The sequence below is a fragment of the Vanessa atalanta genome, chromosome 18 (assembly GCF_905147765.1).
Source record: "Vanessa atalanta chromosome 18, ilVanAtal1.2, whole genome shotgun sequence".
Lineage (NCBI taxonomy): Eukaryota > Metazoa > Arthropoda > Insecta > Lepidoptera > Nymphalidae > Vanessa > Vanessa atalanta.
This window is the reverse complement of record NC_061888.1, coordinates 10376032-10397858: the sequence shown is the minus strand read 5'-3', so window position 1 is coordinate 10397858 and position 21827 is coordinate 10376032. Positions and strand designations below refer to the sequence as shown.

The 21827-nt window shown below is 33.3% G+C and overlaps 1 protein-coding gene across 1 annotated transcript in view; it reads right to left on the bottom strand.

The window, feature by feature from the left end:
• Positions 1-21827, bottom strand: part of LOC125071054 (nephrin-like) — a 115333-nt gene that overhangs the window by 85439 nt on the left and 8067 nt on the right. Inside the window, exon 2 of the mRNA XM_047681119.1 lies at positions 6903-7440. Coding sequence (XP_047537075.1) covers positions 6903-6990 — 88 coding nt within the window. The 5' untranslated portion in view covers positions 6991-7440. The remainder of the gene's footprint in view (positions 1-6902; positions 7441-21827) is intronic.

The window sequence follows — 21827 nt, the reverse complement described above, 5'->3', positions numbered from 1 at the left end:
TCAATGTCGGGGGATTTAGACGCGGTAATATGTTAACTTGATTACATACACTCACTCACTTCTAAAGTCACTTTTATAAAAAGCTATCTTTAGTTGAGATTTTCCCATTAAAACTGGCTAAATACCATTCAGACCATCTAAGGAATCCAGAATCCAACAAAGCCAAATAACTCTCCTTCAAGGACTTCACCACGGTACTATTTAATGATGATGTCCATAAAAAAAATTAGATGCAGTCGTGACTTATTTTACTTCACTGCTGAAACATTTTCTTTGTCCTAGTTTGTTACACTTATTGTTTGCTTTTCAAACAAAAATGAAATAAAAAATTAAATAACTAACTCTCCTTCGCCGCTCTCTTCTCCGTTGTTGTGCGTGGCGCGTTTATTGCTATAGTAAATATACTATATGATAATATGAAAAATATATTTAACAATATGTTAGTAACGAAACTCTATGTATGTATGTATTTACTTTTCTGTTTATTTATTTGTTGTCCCTCTTCAATTATAAATTATCGCAACGGCCATCATCGGCCATTGTTTGTATGTAGGGGGTAATCTCCAAAACTAATAATCCGATTCTAAAAACTTTTTTAATGGTAGAAAGTTGTATTATGCCTTAGTCAAAGTCAAAGTCAAAAATCTTTATTCAACATAGAAGTGTTTACACTTGCTTATTGATAGTCAAAAATCTACCACCGGTTCGGAATTTAGCGCCTCGGACTTGAGAAGAACCGGCGAAAGAAACTCTTTTTTTATTTTTTAGTTAATAGTAATTATATTTTAGTTATTTGAAAAAGCCTGGAGGCGATCATTTCATTGTCAACTAAAAAGTCATTAGTGTTGTAATATCCTTTACAGAACATAAATTACGTTTATATCACATATATTCTTTATTAATAAATTGCAGCCGTGCGAAGCCGGGTCGGATCGCTAGGTTGTAACTTTTTTTCAAATAGAATAAACGTATTCCATTAAATTGAGAATGTTTCTCAGTACTTTATTACATTTATCGTATGTGTACCTCTGTATATAATATACAGTTCGTTGAAAATATATTTAATTATAACTATGTCATCTGCACGACCTATATACTAGGACAGACGTTAGAAGATAAATTGTTAACAGTACGCTAATCCAGTTTTTAGATTGGTTGACGGCATGAAGTTCGGAACATCTGCAATTGGCGCCGAACCAATTCTGTTACAACATTTAAAGAAGCAATAGTGATGAACAGGCCTTTATAGACATTCGACATAATTATTGTACAGACTCGACGCATACGTTTCGTGAAGAATTACAATACTATGCTAATCATACGTATCGAGTACATTATTGCTAACAAAATATTATAAATCACATTTGGAACTTAATAATGTATTTACATTCGGTAGTGGATTTGTTTTAAATTATGAAACTTCGAATGGAGTGTCTGTTGGTCACCATCGTCGATAGACATTTGCGTCGTAACTGTTTCTTACCCATGTGGCACCAACCTTGGAAACTGGGATGTTAATATTAACCTAGAGGTAAGATGTTAATGCCCTGTGCCTTTAGTTACACTGGCTTACTCAGCCTTTAAGCCGGTGACCTGTCTTTTTAGGATTTCATTTATGGGTGGGAAACCGAATATGTCACGACTGAAAACAGTTCAGGCGCAGGACCAATGGCTTTAAGTGCTTTCCGAGGTACACATTTCGAACTCCCAGACTCCATACTAACAATTTATGAACGGAAAAATCAAATAACTTTTTATGGGCTTGATCTGAGTTTTTCACCCAGAATCTCGGTATCTGTGGCAATAGACCAATTAAGCAGTTATATAATGTATTTATAAAGCTTTGCGTTATATAAATTATACTTGGTGGTAGGGCTTTGTGCAAGCCCGTCTGGGTAGGTACCACCCACTCATCAGATATTCTACTGCCAAATAACAGTACACTGTATTGTTGTGTTCCGGTTAGAAGGGTGAGTGAGCCAATGTAATCACGGGCACAAGGGACATAACATCTTAGTTCCCAAGGTTGGTGGCGCATAGGTGATGTAAGAAATGGTTAATATTTCTTACAGCGACTTTGTCAATGGGCGGTGGTGACCACTTAGCATCAGGTGGCCCATATGCTCGTCCGCCAACCAATGTCATAAAAAAAAATTATATTAATAACATATAATCAACTATGTGTAATTATATTTAGAAATTAAAATTGAGTAACGTACTCCCAAGGTCATTTTTATGAAATATTAAATAAGATACGCTAATAAATGCAAACATTTACAGAATAATCATTGAAATTACATTTGTTTTTCAAATAGAAGTTGCTAAATATCTTGCCAATACTTTTCAATGGATAGAACATTTCGAGCAAACGGTAGCACGTGACGACTCCAGAGTTCTTGTCTATTTGAATAAACATTTTGAATTTAAATTAAGGAATATTTTATAAGATTTTTTTTAGAATTATATCCTTATTTAATAAATTAACTGATAACAATATTTTAGTGATATTTATAACATTATTAGCCTAGACACGCCTTAATGATTCAAACAAACATGATTCATATTCGCTAGATTATTTTCAGATAAAATTGCATAATGGCTGCATCTTTAGAAAAAAATATATACAATAAATATTTCGCCCAACCTTCTTTTGGTGTGTCATAATTATCATCTTAGTGATCTTTTCCTTGATTTTTTTTTTTTTTATGTCAAAAGGTGGCAAACGAGCAGGAGGCTCACCTGATGGAAAGTGACTACCACCGCCCATGGACATTTGCACATATTTCCTTGATAGGAAATATCACCAACACAAATTGAGCCCTTGAAAATTCAATGGTTCTTGATTGATCTTCGCTTTAAATCCTTAAATACTACCTCTAAACGGGCAAAAGGTGGTCCATTGGTATTGGTATCCTGATGGTGATTTAACCGCACCGTCTTTAGACGTTGGCTCTGTAAGAAATATTAATCGCCAATGTGCCAGCGACCTTTCTAACTAAGATGTCATGTCCCTTGTGCCTATAATTACACTGGCTGACTTATCCATCAAACCACAATACATTGAGTACTGCTCTTTGGCGGTAAAATAGTAATGAGTGATTGGTTGAATAAAGGAACCAAATAGTAGCTACTCAAGAGCCATTCAAAAAAATATATCTTAAAGCGGATAAACGGATGATTCATGTTAAGAAGGATAATAACACGAATCGATTTAACCAGACAATTTCACTAATCCTAGGATATTCAAAATATGAGCCCGATCCATTCACCAGTGGTTTGGCGTCTATAAACTACTTTAATGTTCTGAGATATTCCAATTCTATGCAATTTGCATAATCCCGATAAATAAAATATTACCCTCGGTTCGAACGCTTCGCTCGAATTTGTTGTTACTGACTTTGCTTCTGTTCCATTATTTCAATTTTTAATCATATTATACGAACTTTTTTATTTTCGCAAGTTTATTTATGGAATTTTTATTTAAGATATAATAGAAAAAGTTGCGAGAGTTTGTCTAAAACTGTAACAATTGCATGCAGTAACGAAACTTCCGATAGGTTCTGGATTTCCGTGCGAATAATTAATTAGAAACTTATAATTAGTCGGCCGCTTAAAGCTGTCGTTATTTGTGATTTTTTTTTTTATATGAGAAATATGTAATTTCAATAATAATACGTTTAATTTAACTGTAAATATTGTGAATTATACAAACAATTAAAAACTATTTTTTGACCTAATGTAAACACTTATTTTTTCGTAAAGACATACTATCCGTTGGCTAAATAAAAAAAAAATACGATTCTTTTCTGGATTTAGCTAGTTTGAGCCAGTTACTATACATACTATGTCATTTTAGGTACTATGGTGACATACCAATAAGTGAATTAGGATGAATGTCTGTTTGAACTTCGAACTGCTTGGGATCATTTGTAGACCTGAGGCTAGCCACTAAACCAATAAAGTAACTTTCTCATTCAGATACTAGGTAACATTAATTGTTTCATAAGCAATTTATTATTAAGATTCCATTCATTTCATCATTCATTTGACAAAGTACGTACGATAGTAGTCTGTACGAGTAAGTTCGTTCAATTTGGCAAGACGCCAACAAAAAGGGACTATACGTGACAATGACTGCTCCGAGTGGTATTGAATTGATCGGTAACGTATTAAAATATTTATTTCTTGACTGACTCGTTTATTTAGTAATAAGTTCGAATTGCTTTATATCGCAATATATATTCCGCTCAGTTCAACAACCATAATTCTATACATAATTGGTAAAAATAATAACAGCTGAGATGGCCCAATGGTTAGAACGCGTGCATCTTAACCGATGATTTCGCTAACTGCATTGGAGCAGCGTAGTGAAATATGCTCCAAACCTTCTCCTCAAGGGGAGAGGAGGCCTTAGCCCAGCAGTGGGAAATTTACAGGCTGCTAATGTAATAAGAGTGATAAGTCTCTTCATTATCAGCAGCAGCCCTAAATAGAGTATAGTGTTGGCGTGACACTCCTGTGTCGCGAAAAACACTTTGATCCATGGGTTTTCGACTATACCTTAATATTCATTCGAGTAGGAGAGAGATTCTCTATATAAATAAAAAATATATGTACAGAACCGAAATACCAATCCTCACGAGATTTCCGAATTTTTGGGTCCATATGACTTGGAAGTTAATGTAGACGCTAGACGCTCATTAAGACATATTTTTTGGAAATTTTAATTTCAAGGTAAGTAAGACTTTGTAAGAATTTTACCCGTCCGAAGTAGAAAGGGGTGGGCAATTACATAAATATATAATGACTGGATGGGACCCAAACCGGTTTGCAAAATACACCACGACCTAGTTGGTAAAATATTTATTGCAGTTTTAACATTTATTATCAACAAAATATACACAGTGTAAATTGATGTTTAGACTGTAGATCGTTTTTAAATTAAATATATCAATGCATTCATATGGTTTCCAATACAGATTCCTCGTACATACAAAAGATTAATCATCAGCAAAATTCAATATTATACGATTACATAATATAGTACTGAGAGCCGAGGTGAATCAGTGGATAGAATACGTGAGCCGAAAATAAAAGAACGTAGCTTTAAGTCTAACGAATGACCACTTAGTTTTCACGTGAAACATACTTGTACAAATAGTATATAATTATCAAACATTAATTTAAAAAACATGACTATTTTGGCAGTTGTTGTCTGTTTTTATGCGAAGGTGGAAATTAAATAACTGCACCAGCAATCTATATTAAATGCACAATGTATTTAATGTTTTGCTTAAAATCGCTTCGAAAATAAGCCATTACTTCTCGTAAAAAGTAATGGATAAAAAATAGTGATTGTGGGTTAATCCTAAGAGATAGACACATATCATCTCGAACCTTTTTAAGGTGTAAAATAATGTTGTACATTATTTTGGTCTATCTCGTAGAGTTGAGACAGCATATGCAATGGATGCGCAAAAATATTTGTTTATTTACATCACTTTTGAAACCTCTAAAATAATCAGTGTTTCTACTATATTTTGCATGTATATTATACAAATAATTGAATCAATCTATATATTAAAAAAATCGCTTTAAAATCCATTGTAATTTTAAAGATCTAAGCATACAAAGGGACAGACAGCCGTAAGCGACTTAATTTTATACTATGTAATGATAATTAATTTAGTACTATTTCGGTAATGAGGCCCTTTTTCTGCTACGGATATTCGAAAACGAGTCGCATCAGGTTCGCATTAGAAGGTGATCGAGGCAGATGGCTCAGAGAGTGCTTTAGAATCAACAATGGACCAAGAAAGGCTACGGATGATGATGATGAATATAAGTTTATTCATTTTATAATATGTTACCAATGTTGGAAACATTAATGAAAACAATTTTAGTACGTAGAGTATCCATTTTATACTGGACAATAAAAAGTACGCAAGCAACGAAAAAGAAATTTTCGTCGCGACCGAATTCGTATTTAACCATTTGTGTGACCGCCGTTTGCTTGGATAAAAGCTTTTAAACATCGATTCATACTGTTCTAAAGGTTCTAGATTCGATCCAGGGACGAGCCAAAAAGTATTATTTCCAAGAAATTTTCAACGGTTTGTAAGTTGACGGTGTTCATACACGCGTGACTTCTAAGGCACGTGAAATTAGTGAACTTGTGCCTGAACCCTTTCTGATCGATTCGAATTTTCCAGACCATCGAATAATGAAAGTGAAGGAATAAAGAACCTGCGCATCTGCACACTATTGCGCACTTCATATCTTTGACAAATAATTAGACATTATCATCGAAAACTTTTCGGAAAGCATCCTCAACAAACAGTAAACCATTTATGTAAATAGTTAGCAATTAATATGTAAAGTCCTCAAAATAAATATAAAAAAATATTATATAAAATAACATTGACTATAGTTTCAGATATCCTCCAACTCATTATTAAGCCCCCCGTACATTATTGACAGAGCACGTGTGATAGTCGTCCGTGCGAGTATATCCAATTTGGCGATCCGCCAGCATAAGAGGGTCGAATGCGACACTGCTCTCACTGATACTGAATTAAACGGCACTATATTGAAATATGGTTGTGGAGTAAATAATTTAGGACTACATTATTGTGTCTTAATGTTTATATTACGGATCGTATTTATTTAAATATAAAACATATTATTTATTTGTAGTACATTAATGATGGCACAGTGCAGAAAAATCAAGTTGACGTACAATAAATATATGTCTATAATTTAAATATTCTACATTTTTTTTTTATTTTATTGTAAGTAATATCTTTAATAGAATCCCTTAGATATTTATTGTATCATTTGTATCATTATATTCGTGGTTAGTTTCATATAATAAAATGTTAAATAAATATGTTCCAACTTACTCGCTTCCACGATCTCTTCACTCGTTCTAATCAGGGTCTGTGTTACTAATAACATCACTAGCACATAAAAATTCATATCTTTCGACATTTTCACAATTTTTTGTCCGAATCACTTCACTATGCCACACCATATATGTTTCGTTTGTTAAAGTACACATTGATATTTTCCACCCAAACCTTTATCTTCGAATTTCGAAACTGTTATTGTTGAATCTTTTGTTTTTCTTTAGCTTGTTATTTATTAAAATATGCCCCAGTGATATTTCATGTTCCACATTCTGAACTACCCTCTTCGAATTGCGTTTAACTCTTAGTTAAACAATCATCTTCTTTTTTTAAATATATTCGTTTGTTTTACATAACATCGTCTAATTTCAAATTTAATATCCAATAAAATTCGAACGTTCACAGTTATTTCCTAATCCATCTCCAAAAATATAATTTTATTTTCGTTCATCAAAGTGTCATAATATTTGGACGCGATCCAAGATATTTTTTCGTCGGCCGGCGAAATTTTTGCGCGACCGGAACTCGAAATCTGAAAAGAAATATTATTTTTGATAAAGTAAATATAAACTTCTGTGGGTGAATCTATCGCAGAATCACTTTTATAAATAAAACTCTTCCAATAGATGTGGGAGTGTAAACAAATGCTGTTCCCTCGACTTCACCAAATAAAGCCGTGCTTAGAAAACAACTTTACGAAAAAACAATCTACAATGTTTCAGAGGATAATCCTGTGTTTATTTTTAATTTAGATTTGCATGATTTCATTTCGTATATATAATGAAAAAGAAGAAAATAATCTATTGTTTGTTTTTATACAGAATTTGCTTAAAGAATAATACTGTTATTAATCCAGTTTCATTATTGTTTTATTTTTCAGAAGGAAGCTTGGCTTCCGTTCGCTTCCTTTCATAGTCAAAATTTAAATATTCTTTAATTGAATTAGTTAATACCTTACAATCACGTTTAGATCATAATTTTAAAATATTAATCTAAAAGATTCATAAAGAACCGACCACCAAGAGAGTCTTAAGTATAATAAAATATTGTCTGTTTTTTTTTAGTATAGGTGTGTGAATTACCATAATAATAATAAAAAGTAAGATTATCTTTATAATTTAGATAATAATATATAAATCTCTATATAATTAAACAATCTATTTTCAATCGCTAATTCTATATCGACACCTGGGTATCTATATTCCATCATTAGTCACAGAGGGTTCGGAATGTTTCGACCACGAGTCACTTCCGTCGCTCTAATAATAATCCCCTCCGGAAATGAGGTCCCCGTTGCCTTGAAAATATTAATCAATTCAATTACTCCTAGTTTGGGTAATTAAATGAAATGGCGTTTTAACTATCGCCATAGGAAATGACTGTTTTCATCCTTTATAAATATAATTGCTCAAATAGTTTGAAATAAACGTTTATTAGCTTCGATCGGGAATATATTGAATGAGATGTTTGAAAAATACGGCCAAGTTCGCGTAGCACTCGTACTACTTAGAAGATTCCGTACAATTATGAATTTAAAATATATATTTGTATAGTATATTAATCGTCATCTAACTGTTGTAATTGCAGTGTGGCAGACGTGTGTATTTTATCGGAATGTACGATCTTTAAAAAGTAAATCTATCTATATATCTATCTTTCTTTATCTATCTATGAAAATAGATACAAATAGATTGATATAAAATTCCTTTTACGAATTAAAATCTATATTAGTATTATAAATGGGGAAGTAACTCTCTATGTATTGGTTGCGCTTTCACTTTCAAAGCTTAAACCTCTATGACAAACAGATGCAACTTTTTTTAACTCACTCTTCTAGGGGCTTTTATTTTGAGAAAAGTCTTATGCGAGTTCTTCAGTTTTGTAGATGAAAAATGGGTATTGAATAAAGTTACGAAATATTCTAATATATAATAGTGATAAGGGGTGAAATATAGTAGGACCGCGTATGGTGTTGCCATACTTAGTCAAGATAGATATCTGAAGTCTAATATTTATCGATATAAATAACAAGTAGAATTATTAGGCCCCAAGGCCTAATCCTATAAAAACCGTTTCCCTTGTTTACTTAAAACTCTTGGGTAGGGGGTTAAGTAAAGAGAATGGAACTCAAAAATTTAACTAATCTTAATATTTGTAGTAAGATGTGAATTCATATGAATAAATAATTATCTAAGAATTGAAGACGATAAACTAAAAATGGGTATGTACAAATCATAATAACTAAATATTTGGAAATGCCGACCGAATCTCGTCACTCTCGTCTCATTTTAAAAATAAATAATTCTACACAGTAAACTCACATTTCTGAAAAAAAATCCCGCTTAGTTTCTTTCCGAAACGGTGGTAACTGTCAATCAATATGATATGTTTCTGTTGAATTTACACCTTTGTGTTTGAATTTGTATTTTAAAGATATAGTCCACCAGTGGTGGCTCAGTGCTCATTGAAGCTATAACTTCGGAAAATCGGAAGTGCTTGCCTCGGGATTAAATTTTTCCATTGCAGTCAACAGTCTCCACATTAGACACTCGCTGCTTCCTAATAATAATTATTTTTTTTATTTATAATTTTATTAAAATAGCTTTTATTACAAAAGTGCGGGTTGTTTAAATAGTACGATGGCAAACGATTTTCGTAACTAGCTGAATTCTGCGGATCCAACTTGTTACATACGAATCATTTATGATTGTATGACAAATATTTGTACACACATTGCATATATTATTAAAACTGGAATTTTTGCATTTATATTGCAATGATGATCGTTAAAATTATTGTACATTAATTGCATTAACTTTTAATATAAAGTAATTAAAGTCTACGTGAAAATTGATCAATTAATTTTTGAGTCTACCAGTAAATTTCAAATAAAGGAACGCGATTACGATTTGTGTAAATTATAGGTAAAGGGGTGAGCCAAAGTAATTCCTTTCACAAAAGATTTAAGATAGTCAGTCTAATTTATTGGCACCGTGACAATAAAGGGACTTAATTTTATCATTTTTGAAATTCATTAAAGATTTTAAAAACACTTTAAAGTATGATTATGTTCAAATTATTCTTGTATTTAGTGATAGAATATTCTATATATGTTCTTCTGAGATACTTTTGTTTCGAAAAATGTGAAAATAAATTTTATTATGTAGGGCTTGATGGCAGGAGTTTGTGCAAGCCCGTCTGGGTAGGTACCACCTACTCACCAGATATTCTACCCCCAAACAGCAATACTTGGTAGTGCTGTGTTCCGGTTTGAAGGGTAAGTAAGCCAGGGTATCTACAGGTACAAAGGACATAACATCTTAGGTAGGTGGCGCATTGATGTAACGTAGGGAATGGTTCTTATTTCTTACAGTATCAATGTCTATTGTCGGCGGTGGCCACTTACCATCATGTGGCCCATATGCCCTCCACCTACCTATTACATAAAATTAAAATAATAAAAATAAATACAATTAAAAGGGAGACTTTGATAATCCCTTATCATACTATTAATAAATAATTATGGTGATATCGTCCTGAACCATTTCGGTCGCGGCCAGCCAATTTCAAGAAAGAGCAACTACGTCACGGACATAATATTATAATGCACGTGTGCACTCTCTATTCCCTCAGTATCATAATCCGAAGGGGTGGCAAATCCAACAATCCAATTTCGCCCGGAAAGAGTTACCAGTCCAGCGTTATAGGTGCTAGCTGAGGCACGCGAGGCATACTTCCAGCTTTCAGAACCCTGAATGTTATTGATTTTTTTAGAGAAATACCAATAGCCCTTTATGTGCCCGACTTGGGTTTTAACTTACCGCCTTGGAATCTGTGACATTATATCTAGCAGTCAAATAATATATATAAAAAATAAAGTTGTAGATAGTATTTGATTGGAGCAGTTTTTCATAGACTATACTAATATTATATATACAAAAGATTGGATGGATGTTCGTTACTCAATCACGCCAGAACGGCTGGAATTATCTGAATGAAATTTGGCAGAGATATAGATAGTCTGGAATAACACATGAGTGATTTTTAATCGCTTAACTGCATTCTCCCCTCCTCTCACACACAGACGAAGCCACAGACGGAACCTAATTGTGTCTAATTATAATTAAATTGTATTCACATAACGATGTTATTTCTACTGGTAAAGAGTACACATGCCCTCTAGATGCAATACAAAAACATATAACTTTTTGATGTGAAACATCTACCGGCTTGTAAGTCGTGACGGCAAACGGAATGACACTCTTCTCTCCTCTCCTCTCGCCTCCTCTCCACCGCTGCCATCACACCCTTTCGTATGCATAGCGCTCATTCTATATAAACTTATTTCTTACTACATGTAAAACATATTTATTTTACTAACGTATCCCTTTGTTTTTATTATTATTATTATTTAAAATATGAAATCTATTTATAACTTAGATTACTAGTTATCCTTATTTGCGTCAAACCATTTCTTTTCCTTAATGCAACAGTCCGGACTGACGTCTGGTTTCGATAAACATTCATAAAAACGAGATAAAATTAAATTACAATTTGTCAAAGGGACGTCAGATCACCATGAGGGTGCACTGTGTCCATTAACGACGGCTTATCTTCATCGCTAGGTGTTAACGAAAGAATCTCATTAAAACTTTTAATTAAGTTACATTCAGCTGCTGTTTTTAAGAGGGTAATTTTTACTAATCATTCTACGAAATATATCATTTAAATTAATGTGTGTTGTAAAAGCGTTAGACTATCTTGATTAAATTAGTTTTAATTTAAATTAATTTAAACTATTGTCATGATAATTTATCAAATGTTATGCATTAAACAAATTGAAAAGAATTATTAAAGCTCGGTTTAAATTGTAAACAAAAACTGACTTTTAATTAAAGAATTGTCTTCGAATTTCAATAAGGCAAAACAAGAAGTAAACCCTTACAATGAAAAAATAATTTTCCAAAACGGTTCACAAATGACGAATTTGCAAGGTCGCAAATATAGAATCGAATTGATGAACCTCCTTTTCTAAATCATTTAAAAAGGGACAAAAAATCAAACAATTTGCTTACGATAAAAGTTTTTAAATGATCATTTAAAATTTAAAAATATATTCATTGTTTTATTTATTACGTGCCTTTAAACTTTAATTATCAACAGAACTGGAATTTGTTATACAAAAACAGACGCACACAAAACAAAATAGAACGCTTAAGAAATTAACATCAAGAACTAAATATATTATTAGGGGACGATTCGAATGATGTCGAGTTTGTCATCGAGTTAAAAAAAGACCGCTCAAATCCCACCGAAGCGCATCCCTGCAAAGTTGTTGTAGCAGCTGGTCAAATAAAAGCAACACTAAGACCAAAGGAGTTCCCTGTTAAAATAAGTGCAGCTATAAATTTGTCACTCGTTTCATTGCCTTTTGATGTAAACCCTTTGATCCGAGTGACATTTCGTAAACTGAAGATGACGTGCTCAGTAGCACTCGTTAAACTATGCGCCACGTATTTCGGTTATTGTTTTACTAATTATAGATACAATTTTTTTTAGAGATAATGACGTGTTAAGGAAGCGCGAGGAATGAGTTCGGTATGATCAATGTGTTAAAAGTAGCGTGATAGATCGCAGCGCTTGAAAGCAATGATGAAGATTAATGTTGTCGGTTGGAAATATATTATTTTATTTAAAATTAATATTTCTCTCTAATTATTTATTTCATAGAGGCGATATATATATAAATAAATATTGGACATCACATACATTACTCTGATCCCAATGTAAATAACTAAAGCGCTTGTGTTATGGAAAATTAGAAGTTACGACGGTACCACAAACACCCAGACCCAAGACAACATAGAAAACTAATGAACTTTTTCTACATCGACTCGGAAGGGAATCAAGCCCGGGACCTCGGAGTGGCGTACCCATGAAAACTGGTGTACACACTACTCGACCACGGAGTTTATTTCTAGAGGTTTTCATATGAAAATAATTTACGGTTATATAATATGTAGAGAAATAATATAAAATTTGTAATTTGTTTTATATGGAAGAGATACTTTAGTGTTACAAAGGCTTAGTGGTCAAAATTATCTGTTTAGGTTTAGTGGTTAAAAGGCATGAATCTTAATCGAGTACGTGGATTCAAATCCAGTGAGGACCAATTTGTTTTTATCATTTACTTAAAGAACATATTTGAATTGCAATTGGGGTTAGCCTGGGTTGGCTTTATTAAAAATCAATCTTAACTCTTTAATTCAAATACTTAATTACTATTATTATTTTAATTATTAATATATAAAGTAACCTCTGTCTGTCTATTGACTGGTTTATCCCGAATAAGATCAATGAATGTTATTAAGTGTTCTATCCTGGTATTTTCAGGAGCTCGAAGTTAACAAGTTGGAGGTGTTACATTCCCTAGTCTAAAAGCACGTTAAGTCGTGGCTTTTGCGGCTGATCTCTCTCGGGCGTGGCGGGCTGTCCCAAGGGACTCCGTAAATGAGGCAGCCTGGGTTTGCGCACATACTTGTACGTATCCAGCGTACTTAACTTTTTCAATTCATAACTTTTTCTACTATATCTTAATAGATATTTTTTTTGTGTACAAATGGGAATAGTAAATTACGGCCTTAACTAACAAACGGTTGTTAATATATAAAAAAAAAAAAATATTATTACGCATCTAAATATATATAAATTTCGTTTCACGTTATTTGGTAACATATTACATAAATAGTAACTTAATATTTGTATTGGTTAATATAAAATGTTAAATTATCTCTGATTATATATTGAAAACAAAAATAAACCGTGAAACGAAACAAGAAACGAATCAACGAGATAGAGGGGCGTTATTTACAGTGTTTTTACGTTCTATTTCCTTTTTCCTCGATCTATTAAGTACATTCCTGGAATCTTGGTGGGCTGCTTTATTTAAATATACTTTGCCTTCTCGGCGCCTGCGCAATTAGGATCACCAAAGATGACAGTGTCAAATGGAATGTCAGTTCTTGTCACCGTTGTGAACGTATGTTTGAAGAACGCACATTACTGATTCGTTTATTTTTATTTTTAAATTGATATATTATTATTATTTTTATATATTCGTTTATTTATTTATTCTTATGCATATAAGCATTGGATGTATGGTAAGTTATATAAAATTGTTAGAAACACTTAATAATTTTCGTAAAATCATGAAACATATTTTTTTGGAATTGTCTAAGCATTTTTAACGATATTGTTATTGTTTTTTTAGATCATGTTGTTTTAGTGTTTTAATACTTTATACTAATTTAGCTTCGTTATTTTATTCTATGTTTATGCTACTTTAACATTTTAATATGTAATGTCAGAGTGTATTACTTCTTTATTTCAATTTATTAGTATTCTTAATACCTGTAGTGTTTTTTTGAATACTTTATTTTTGTGAATATAACGATGATTCATAATTAAATGACTAAACATCGATGTAATTAGTTAATCTGATTGTGTAATGTGCGATCCGGGTTACTTTTGAACTCTAAAACTAATTATAGTGAAACATTATACATACTCGTCTAGATGCTACTTATTATTTTGGTTAAAGTCCAATCATTATACAAAAAAAAAAAACAAAATGGCTGAGAAATGCAAATGAACCGAGAAGGCTGAGGAGATTTTTGGATATGTTGGGTTGAAATTGTCGACCTCAATTTCCTATGTGAGTTTGCTATCTTGAAAAAAGTGTTGAATTTCATATTTTTTGCGATAATTCGGCTATGCGTCGTTGTGCAAGAATTGTGAATAGATAGATGCTCTACAATTTAGGCTCTATACATTATTAACTTATCGTTGATATTCATTAACATATCAATAGACATTAAACTTATACCGAAAGACGAACGTATCGGAGTAGGATTTAGTATACAGTATTATTATTTAAGTAGCTAAGCTTCTCTTTAAAATACTATTGAAATAACAAGCGTAAATTAAAATTTCTTATCACACTAGTCAAATATAAGAAAACATTCAAATGGGTATTTCAATAACAAGATTATAAACACATTTTATAAGTAGCGATATATCATGTACGTTCAATTTAAATGCATTTTGTAAAGTTATAGCTCTGTAATACAGTAGCTGTTAACGGATACACCCCCGGACGGCCGAAAGCCGACAGTTTTACCGCATGACGTATGCCATCCATCACAATTGATGCACTTGCATAGCGAGGTCGTTTTGATAAATAAACACTACTCGATCTAAGTACAATTATTTCAGTACGTTTCTTAGATCAGTCGGTTTTAATTTCACATACGTATTTAATTGCAGCGACGTATTTTAAGTAGTTTTAATTATTAACCGACTCAATTAAGGATGAGGTGAATCTTTTAATCAACTTTTCAACAAAAGAGGTTTTCAATTCGGTTGTGTTATTGTTTCACGCTTACAGTAAAGTGAACTAGAAATCGTCACATATAAAAAAAAACGTTATGGCCCAGGCGACCTTCCCTCTCATTCTCTTTCACTCTGTCTCTATTATATAAAGTTTTTTTTAACATTAACAGCCTGTAAATATCCCACTGCTGGGCTAAGGCCTCCTCTCTCTTTGAGGAGAAGGTCTTGGAGCATATTCTCCCACGCTGCTCCGATGCGGGTTGGTGGATACACATGTGGCAGAATTTCGTTGAAATTAGACACATGCAGGTTGACTCACGATATTTTCCTTATATTATTATAAACACAAATTAAGCACATGAAAATTCAGTGGTGCCTGCCTGGGTTTGAACCCGAAATTATCGGTTAAGACGCACGCGTTCTGACCACTGGGCCATCTCGGCTCTTTATTTAACATTTACATTACATTACATTACATTAGCAGCCTGTAAATTTCCCACTGCTGGGCTAAGGCCTCCTCTTCCTTGAGGAGAAAGTTTGGAGCATATTCCACCACGCTGCTCCAATGCGGATTGGTGGAATACAGATGTGGCAGAATTTCGTTGAAATTTGACACATGCAGGTTTCTTCACGATGTTTTCCTTCACCGCCGAGCACGAGATGAATTATAAACACAAATTAAGCACATGAAAATTCAGTGGTGCCTGCCTGGGTTTGAACCCGAAATCATCGGTTAAGATGCACGCGTTCTAACCACTGGGCCATCTCGGCTCTGCTCAACATTACAAAAACATAATTTTTATCATTTACTTATTTTCAAACGTTGTTGATTTATTTCAATATGTCCGTTATTTAATAAGATATATATAGCAAAAGCAACTTGGCTAACAGAGTGACGACCTCCGTGGTCGAGTAGTGTGTACACCGGTTTTCATGGGTACGCCACTCCGAGGTCCCGGGTTTGAATCCCGGCCGAGTCGATGTAGAAAAAATTCATTAGTTTTCTATGTTGTCTTGGGTCTGGGTGTTTGTGGTACCGTCGTTACTTCTGATTTCCATAACACAAGGGCATTAGCTACTTACATTGGGATCAGAGTAATGTATGTGATGTTGTCCAATATTTAGAGTCCCACGATACCTTGCTTTTCTCATGAGATATTTAATAAATAACGAGATATAAACAACTATATCACACAATCAAACTAAACGGCACATCCGCCCGTATTCAGTGCTAATACTCACGACACGCTCCAAGTTTATGTTTACGAAATTCTTTAAACATATTGAAAATAAATCGTACAAATTGCAGCGTGCGGTTTAAAAATAATTCTATATGAATTCAATATGAATAATAAATTGAGCTAAATTTATATTATTTTTGCCTTATTTGTTATATAATATACGTCAAATTAACGCTTTCCGTGATATTTCTGATTAAAGTCGTAAGAAATTTAGAGTGTTGATATTTTTTACTTGAAAGGTTTGGATTATCAATGTTTTTCATTTAGACAGGCGAGGTGGTCCCACAATGCCTACCTCAACGGTCCTGATAGTAAGTGGTCACATGCCCATAGACATTGGTACTATAAAAAAATCAATCCTTCCTCATATCAACAGTGCGCTACCACATGGGAAATTAAGGAAACATTAAATTAATTCTCCTAATTATAATAAGTGAAGTTTTTAAGATCTACATCACTTGTTGATGGAATGTGACAAGACTCAGGAATCAGAGAAAGTCACTCTCAACTAATTTAAAAGCATGTTTGTTCGATGAAGGATTTGTTCAGAGTATTCTTTCATATCCTTTATCAGTATCTGCTATGATGCTCCTGGAATTATATTTAATAGTACCTTTGTTGGACAAAAGTCCCAAAATTAAATTAGAGAATATTATGTCCCTTGTTCCTTTAGTTGCACTATCTTACTGTTTAAGATTTGTTGATTTTCTGTCCAACTACGTTTAGATAATAATATAGATGATGATATCACCCTAATATCGATAACTATTCAAGGGAGATTAGCATTTACGCAATTCATTTATGCTGTACACATATGCAAACTTATGAGCAAACAATCATTCTACATAAAACATAACATAAGCAGCCCGTAATTGTCCCACTGCTGGGATAAAGGCCTCCTCTCCCTTTGAGGAGAAGGTTTGGAGCATATTCCACCACGCTGCTCCAATGCGGGTTGGCGGAATACACATGTGGCTGAATTTCGTTGAAATTAGACACATGCAGGTTTCCTCACGATGTTTTCCTTCACCGCCGAGCACGAGATGAATTATAAACACAAATTAAGCACATGAAATTTCAGTGGTGCCTGCCTGGGTTTGAACCCGAAATCATCGGTTAAGATGCACGCGTTCTAACCACTGGGCCATCTCGGCTCTCTCATCTAATCATTCTACAGCAAACATCTATTCTCTCAGAGTTATAATCTGATATGACGGTAAATTCTAATTGGCCGGGAAGTACACGCGCACGAAAAACGATCAAACAGTATTCCTGCCAACTTCTACTGCTACTGAAAATGTACCAGCGATAAAAAAAAAATGAATAAATTTTGATATGCGACGCTCGGGAATTGTAATCAATACCAAGTAAGCATTCTGTATCCTAAAAATACACCACGCAGCCATCAGCCATTACATTTGTTGTCACATCAAAGTATATATTAACATTATATACGCAAATGTAAATATGTCTGTCCGTCTGTAACGATTTCACAGTTAAACCATCGAACCGATTTAGATGAAAGCAACCTTAAACCTCAAGGACTTTAAATAAAAAAAAGAGTAATAGCAATGCCTCAAATTAAGCCTTATGCCTTTATAATGAAAAAAATATAAATATACCTATGTAACCATCTTTTTAAGCTTGTCATTTCTGTTAGGAGTGGGGACTACAATAGCCCAAGAGGTCAGGATCGATCCTGCGACCTTTTACATCGCTAGGCGGCCCGAAAACCATTGCGCTATTGACGCTTTATATATTTTTAGACCTGAAGCCTGAAAGCCGCGGGAAATTACTAACCATTAGTAAGCCAATAAATGATACTACACTCTTTTAGTATGAATATGTTTAATTAATCAAGGACTTTTTCATTAAACCTTTCCCATTTACAATTGTAAATCACAAAAATATCACAGAATTTTAAAACACTGATTTAAATATAGGCCAGTTTGCTTGTACAAATAGGATGTGAAATATAACTTGACCTATAATTATTCAGAGTGAAAATACAACAAGAGGGTCAAGCTAGAATGGTTATTCAAAGAGCAAACTTCACGTTTGAATAATAGTATTTAAATGTAGTTAACCACACAAAACGTCAAGTGTAACCATAGGTATCGTTGTAATTATCTATGCCGACTAACATTGTTATAGATCGGCATGTCGGCATATTTAGACCGACAATCGTTGTATGAATATTTACATAAGAATAGAATTCTTCCAATTCTTTGCATGTCTTTTACAATTCTTAAAGTAAAGATTTTTGAATATTTTCTATTTTATGCTAAAATAGGGGACACCGCGTGTCGATTGGATGGATAGCTTCGATCCGCTTAAACATTAAACTGTTTGTCGCAATTTTGACTACAAAGGATTATTTTAATTTCTCAGTGGGCTAAGTCATTGACAGTTTGTTTTGGTCGATCACTGCCTCCACCTTGAATTTCCTGCACCTCTATATATCAAAACAAAGGCCTCCTCCACAAGTGCATATATGAAGTTGAAGCTGTTCATTAATAGGATATCAGTCACGCGTGAAATCGACGTCATTATCAACAAAAAGATGCTCTAATTTATATAGATTGAATCAAAGACCTTGCCAGCGCGATTCAAGATAGTCAAAAAAATCGATCAGCGCCATCTATCGGTAACTATTACACAGCTAATTTAATATATTACAATACAAATATAAGCGTAAACAGTGAGCCATCTCAAAAACCATATAGTTTAAACTCTTTTTTTATGAAAATTGCTTACACAACTTTTTCTCAAATAGATGTCTGATATGGGACGTACGATGCTAAGATGGCTCAGATAACGGAAAACGTGGATCCGATCTCAACGTAAGATTACTGGTTCAGATGATTTTTACTATGTATAATTTATCAAGTGTTTGACGACCTTCAGGAAAACTCAAAAGCGTTGAATTAAATTCTGTCATATGTATATATACCTACATATATTAACAATACCAATCTGCTTTCTTAAATCTGAAACAGATAGACGTCTTGGACGTCTTAGACGTTTTGGCACCACCAACCTTGGGAACTAGGTTATTATGTACCTCGTGCTATAGTTACACTGGATTACTCACCTTTCAAACCGGAGCACAAGAATCCAAAGTATTGCTTGGTGTTAGAATATATGACGAGTGGGTGGGTGTAGTTAGTTGATGGCACATTGGCAATTTAAGGAACGACTAGAATTGCGGCGCAAATATAACGAATAGAATTGGTGGGAGGTGGTGACCACTTCCATCGGAGCAGCGCGGTGGATTAAGCTTCTTCTTCTTGTTGAATGGAGAGAAGACCTTAGCCCTATGGTGGCACATTCACTTTCAACAACTTTACTATATAAGATTTTAAGTTAACATGGTTACTTTTATTACTACAAGTATTTAAAACGGGATATTTGCCATGTTTTTTTATTTTTATTTGGTGGAACTGGATTTTTCGATATTTACGAGTTTCTTGTTCACGAGAGTCTCGTAATACTACATTACCATTGTTACAGAAATCTTTATAGTTATCAGCCAAAATTAAGTCATCAAATATGTATACTTGTTTTGCTTTTAATTTAAGAAGTCCATTAAAGCATCTATCACAGAAATTTGTTCATTCCGATCGGAATATTGTGTAGGTGTTTAAGTCGGGGAGATGAAAGAAACAAAATAAACACTACCATTTAATTTATATTTATATTATAAGTCGACACTTACAGCATCTTGTTAAGTATCAGCTCAGTGTATTATGGATTGTACTCACTTGCGCGACGATGCGAAGCGAATGCTATCTGTTATATTTACTCCCATAGAAGTTCATGAAATTTATAAGAAATATTTGCGTAGTTCACCTATTGGCTACAATTGAAGTTTACAGATTCCGAAATATTAAGTTCAAATTTCTGGTCAAGCTATTATATTAATAATGTTCTTTTTTTATCCCAACATTAAAAAGCGGAAACATTTTATACAATCGATATTGCATACTCCTGTGCATAAAACAGTTAAACTGGTTCTACTATAAGGTCTTGCTGATCTATTTCCTGGTGTAAGGGAATAAAAAGCTCACCTGTGTTTGTACACATACTTTTCCATTATTATATCTTCTGAAATTGATTAGATCTTCTTCTAAACACGGAAGCCTTATTAATTCGGCAAAATAGGTTAAGAATGGTCTCTTTAGCAATCATATAAGTAATTTAACTACTTGAGAATGAGAATTATTTTAATTGCACATGTATGGTAGTAGCCTTAGAAATGCTTCTACGTCGAAACAGCTTCCATTTTGGTTATGACGTCATTTATAACGTCAGATTTTACACGTACTTCTTACAGATGAATGTCGAGGGCTAAATGTTAATTACACACAGAGTTGATCATAAACTTATTTTACGCTTACAATTTATATAGACTATAAAGTCGTGCTAACTAAAATAGGCATAGGCATTAACTACGCTACAACATAGTAGGGTAATAATATCTAATTACGTATAAACCTAAATCCTGCGCTATACAATGAAGTCAAGTAGAATTATCGGAATCGGTGAAATTACCGTCGCGTTGGGCGAAATAGCTTCAACAAAAATGTAAAATTTTATAGTCACTTGATTGCAGAGGTATAATATGGTGGTCATAGTGCACAACTATGAATTAATTTCAATATTATTTTCAATTTATTTAGTAGTGGAATATCACTAATAACATCCTCCCATCCTTAATTTCAAGACATTTTTTGGTAATTTTAATAAGTGTTATTCTCTGTCAATGATAAAAGTAAGTATTATTTATGTGTTTACAAAATACTCAGTGAGACTACAGATGTTCATGAATAGGTCGTTTATGTACAGACGATTCTGATCGACGTAATGTATACGCAAATACAAGTGCACTTGACTTTCATAATTCGATGGCACGATAATCTAACGCATCCGGTGACACAGGACCAAATTTTTACGTTAAATACGAGGCATGGAACAGTAAGCATTGCCAACTTCTAAAATTCAAGTCGCTAGTAAAAAAATATAGATAGAAGAGTATAAACAATAACTTTTTCCCGCGATTTAAACTCAGTATCTCAAACACTACAGCCATAAAAGCTAGCCACTAGACCATTCAAGCATTCTTCTAAAAAATACAGTAACGATTTTTTTTTTATTTGAATCAAATGTGTTTCTTAAAAATTTTAAATAGGACTTTAAACGTCATAGGTAGAGAAGTTTCATCAGAACTCAATACATGTAACATGAGCCTAAAGTCAAACTCCGTCACACGTGATTTGCATTCAAA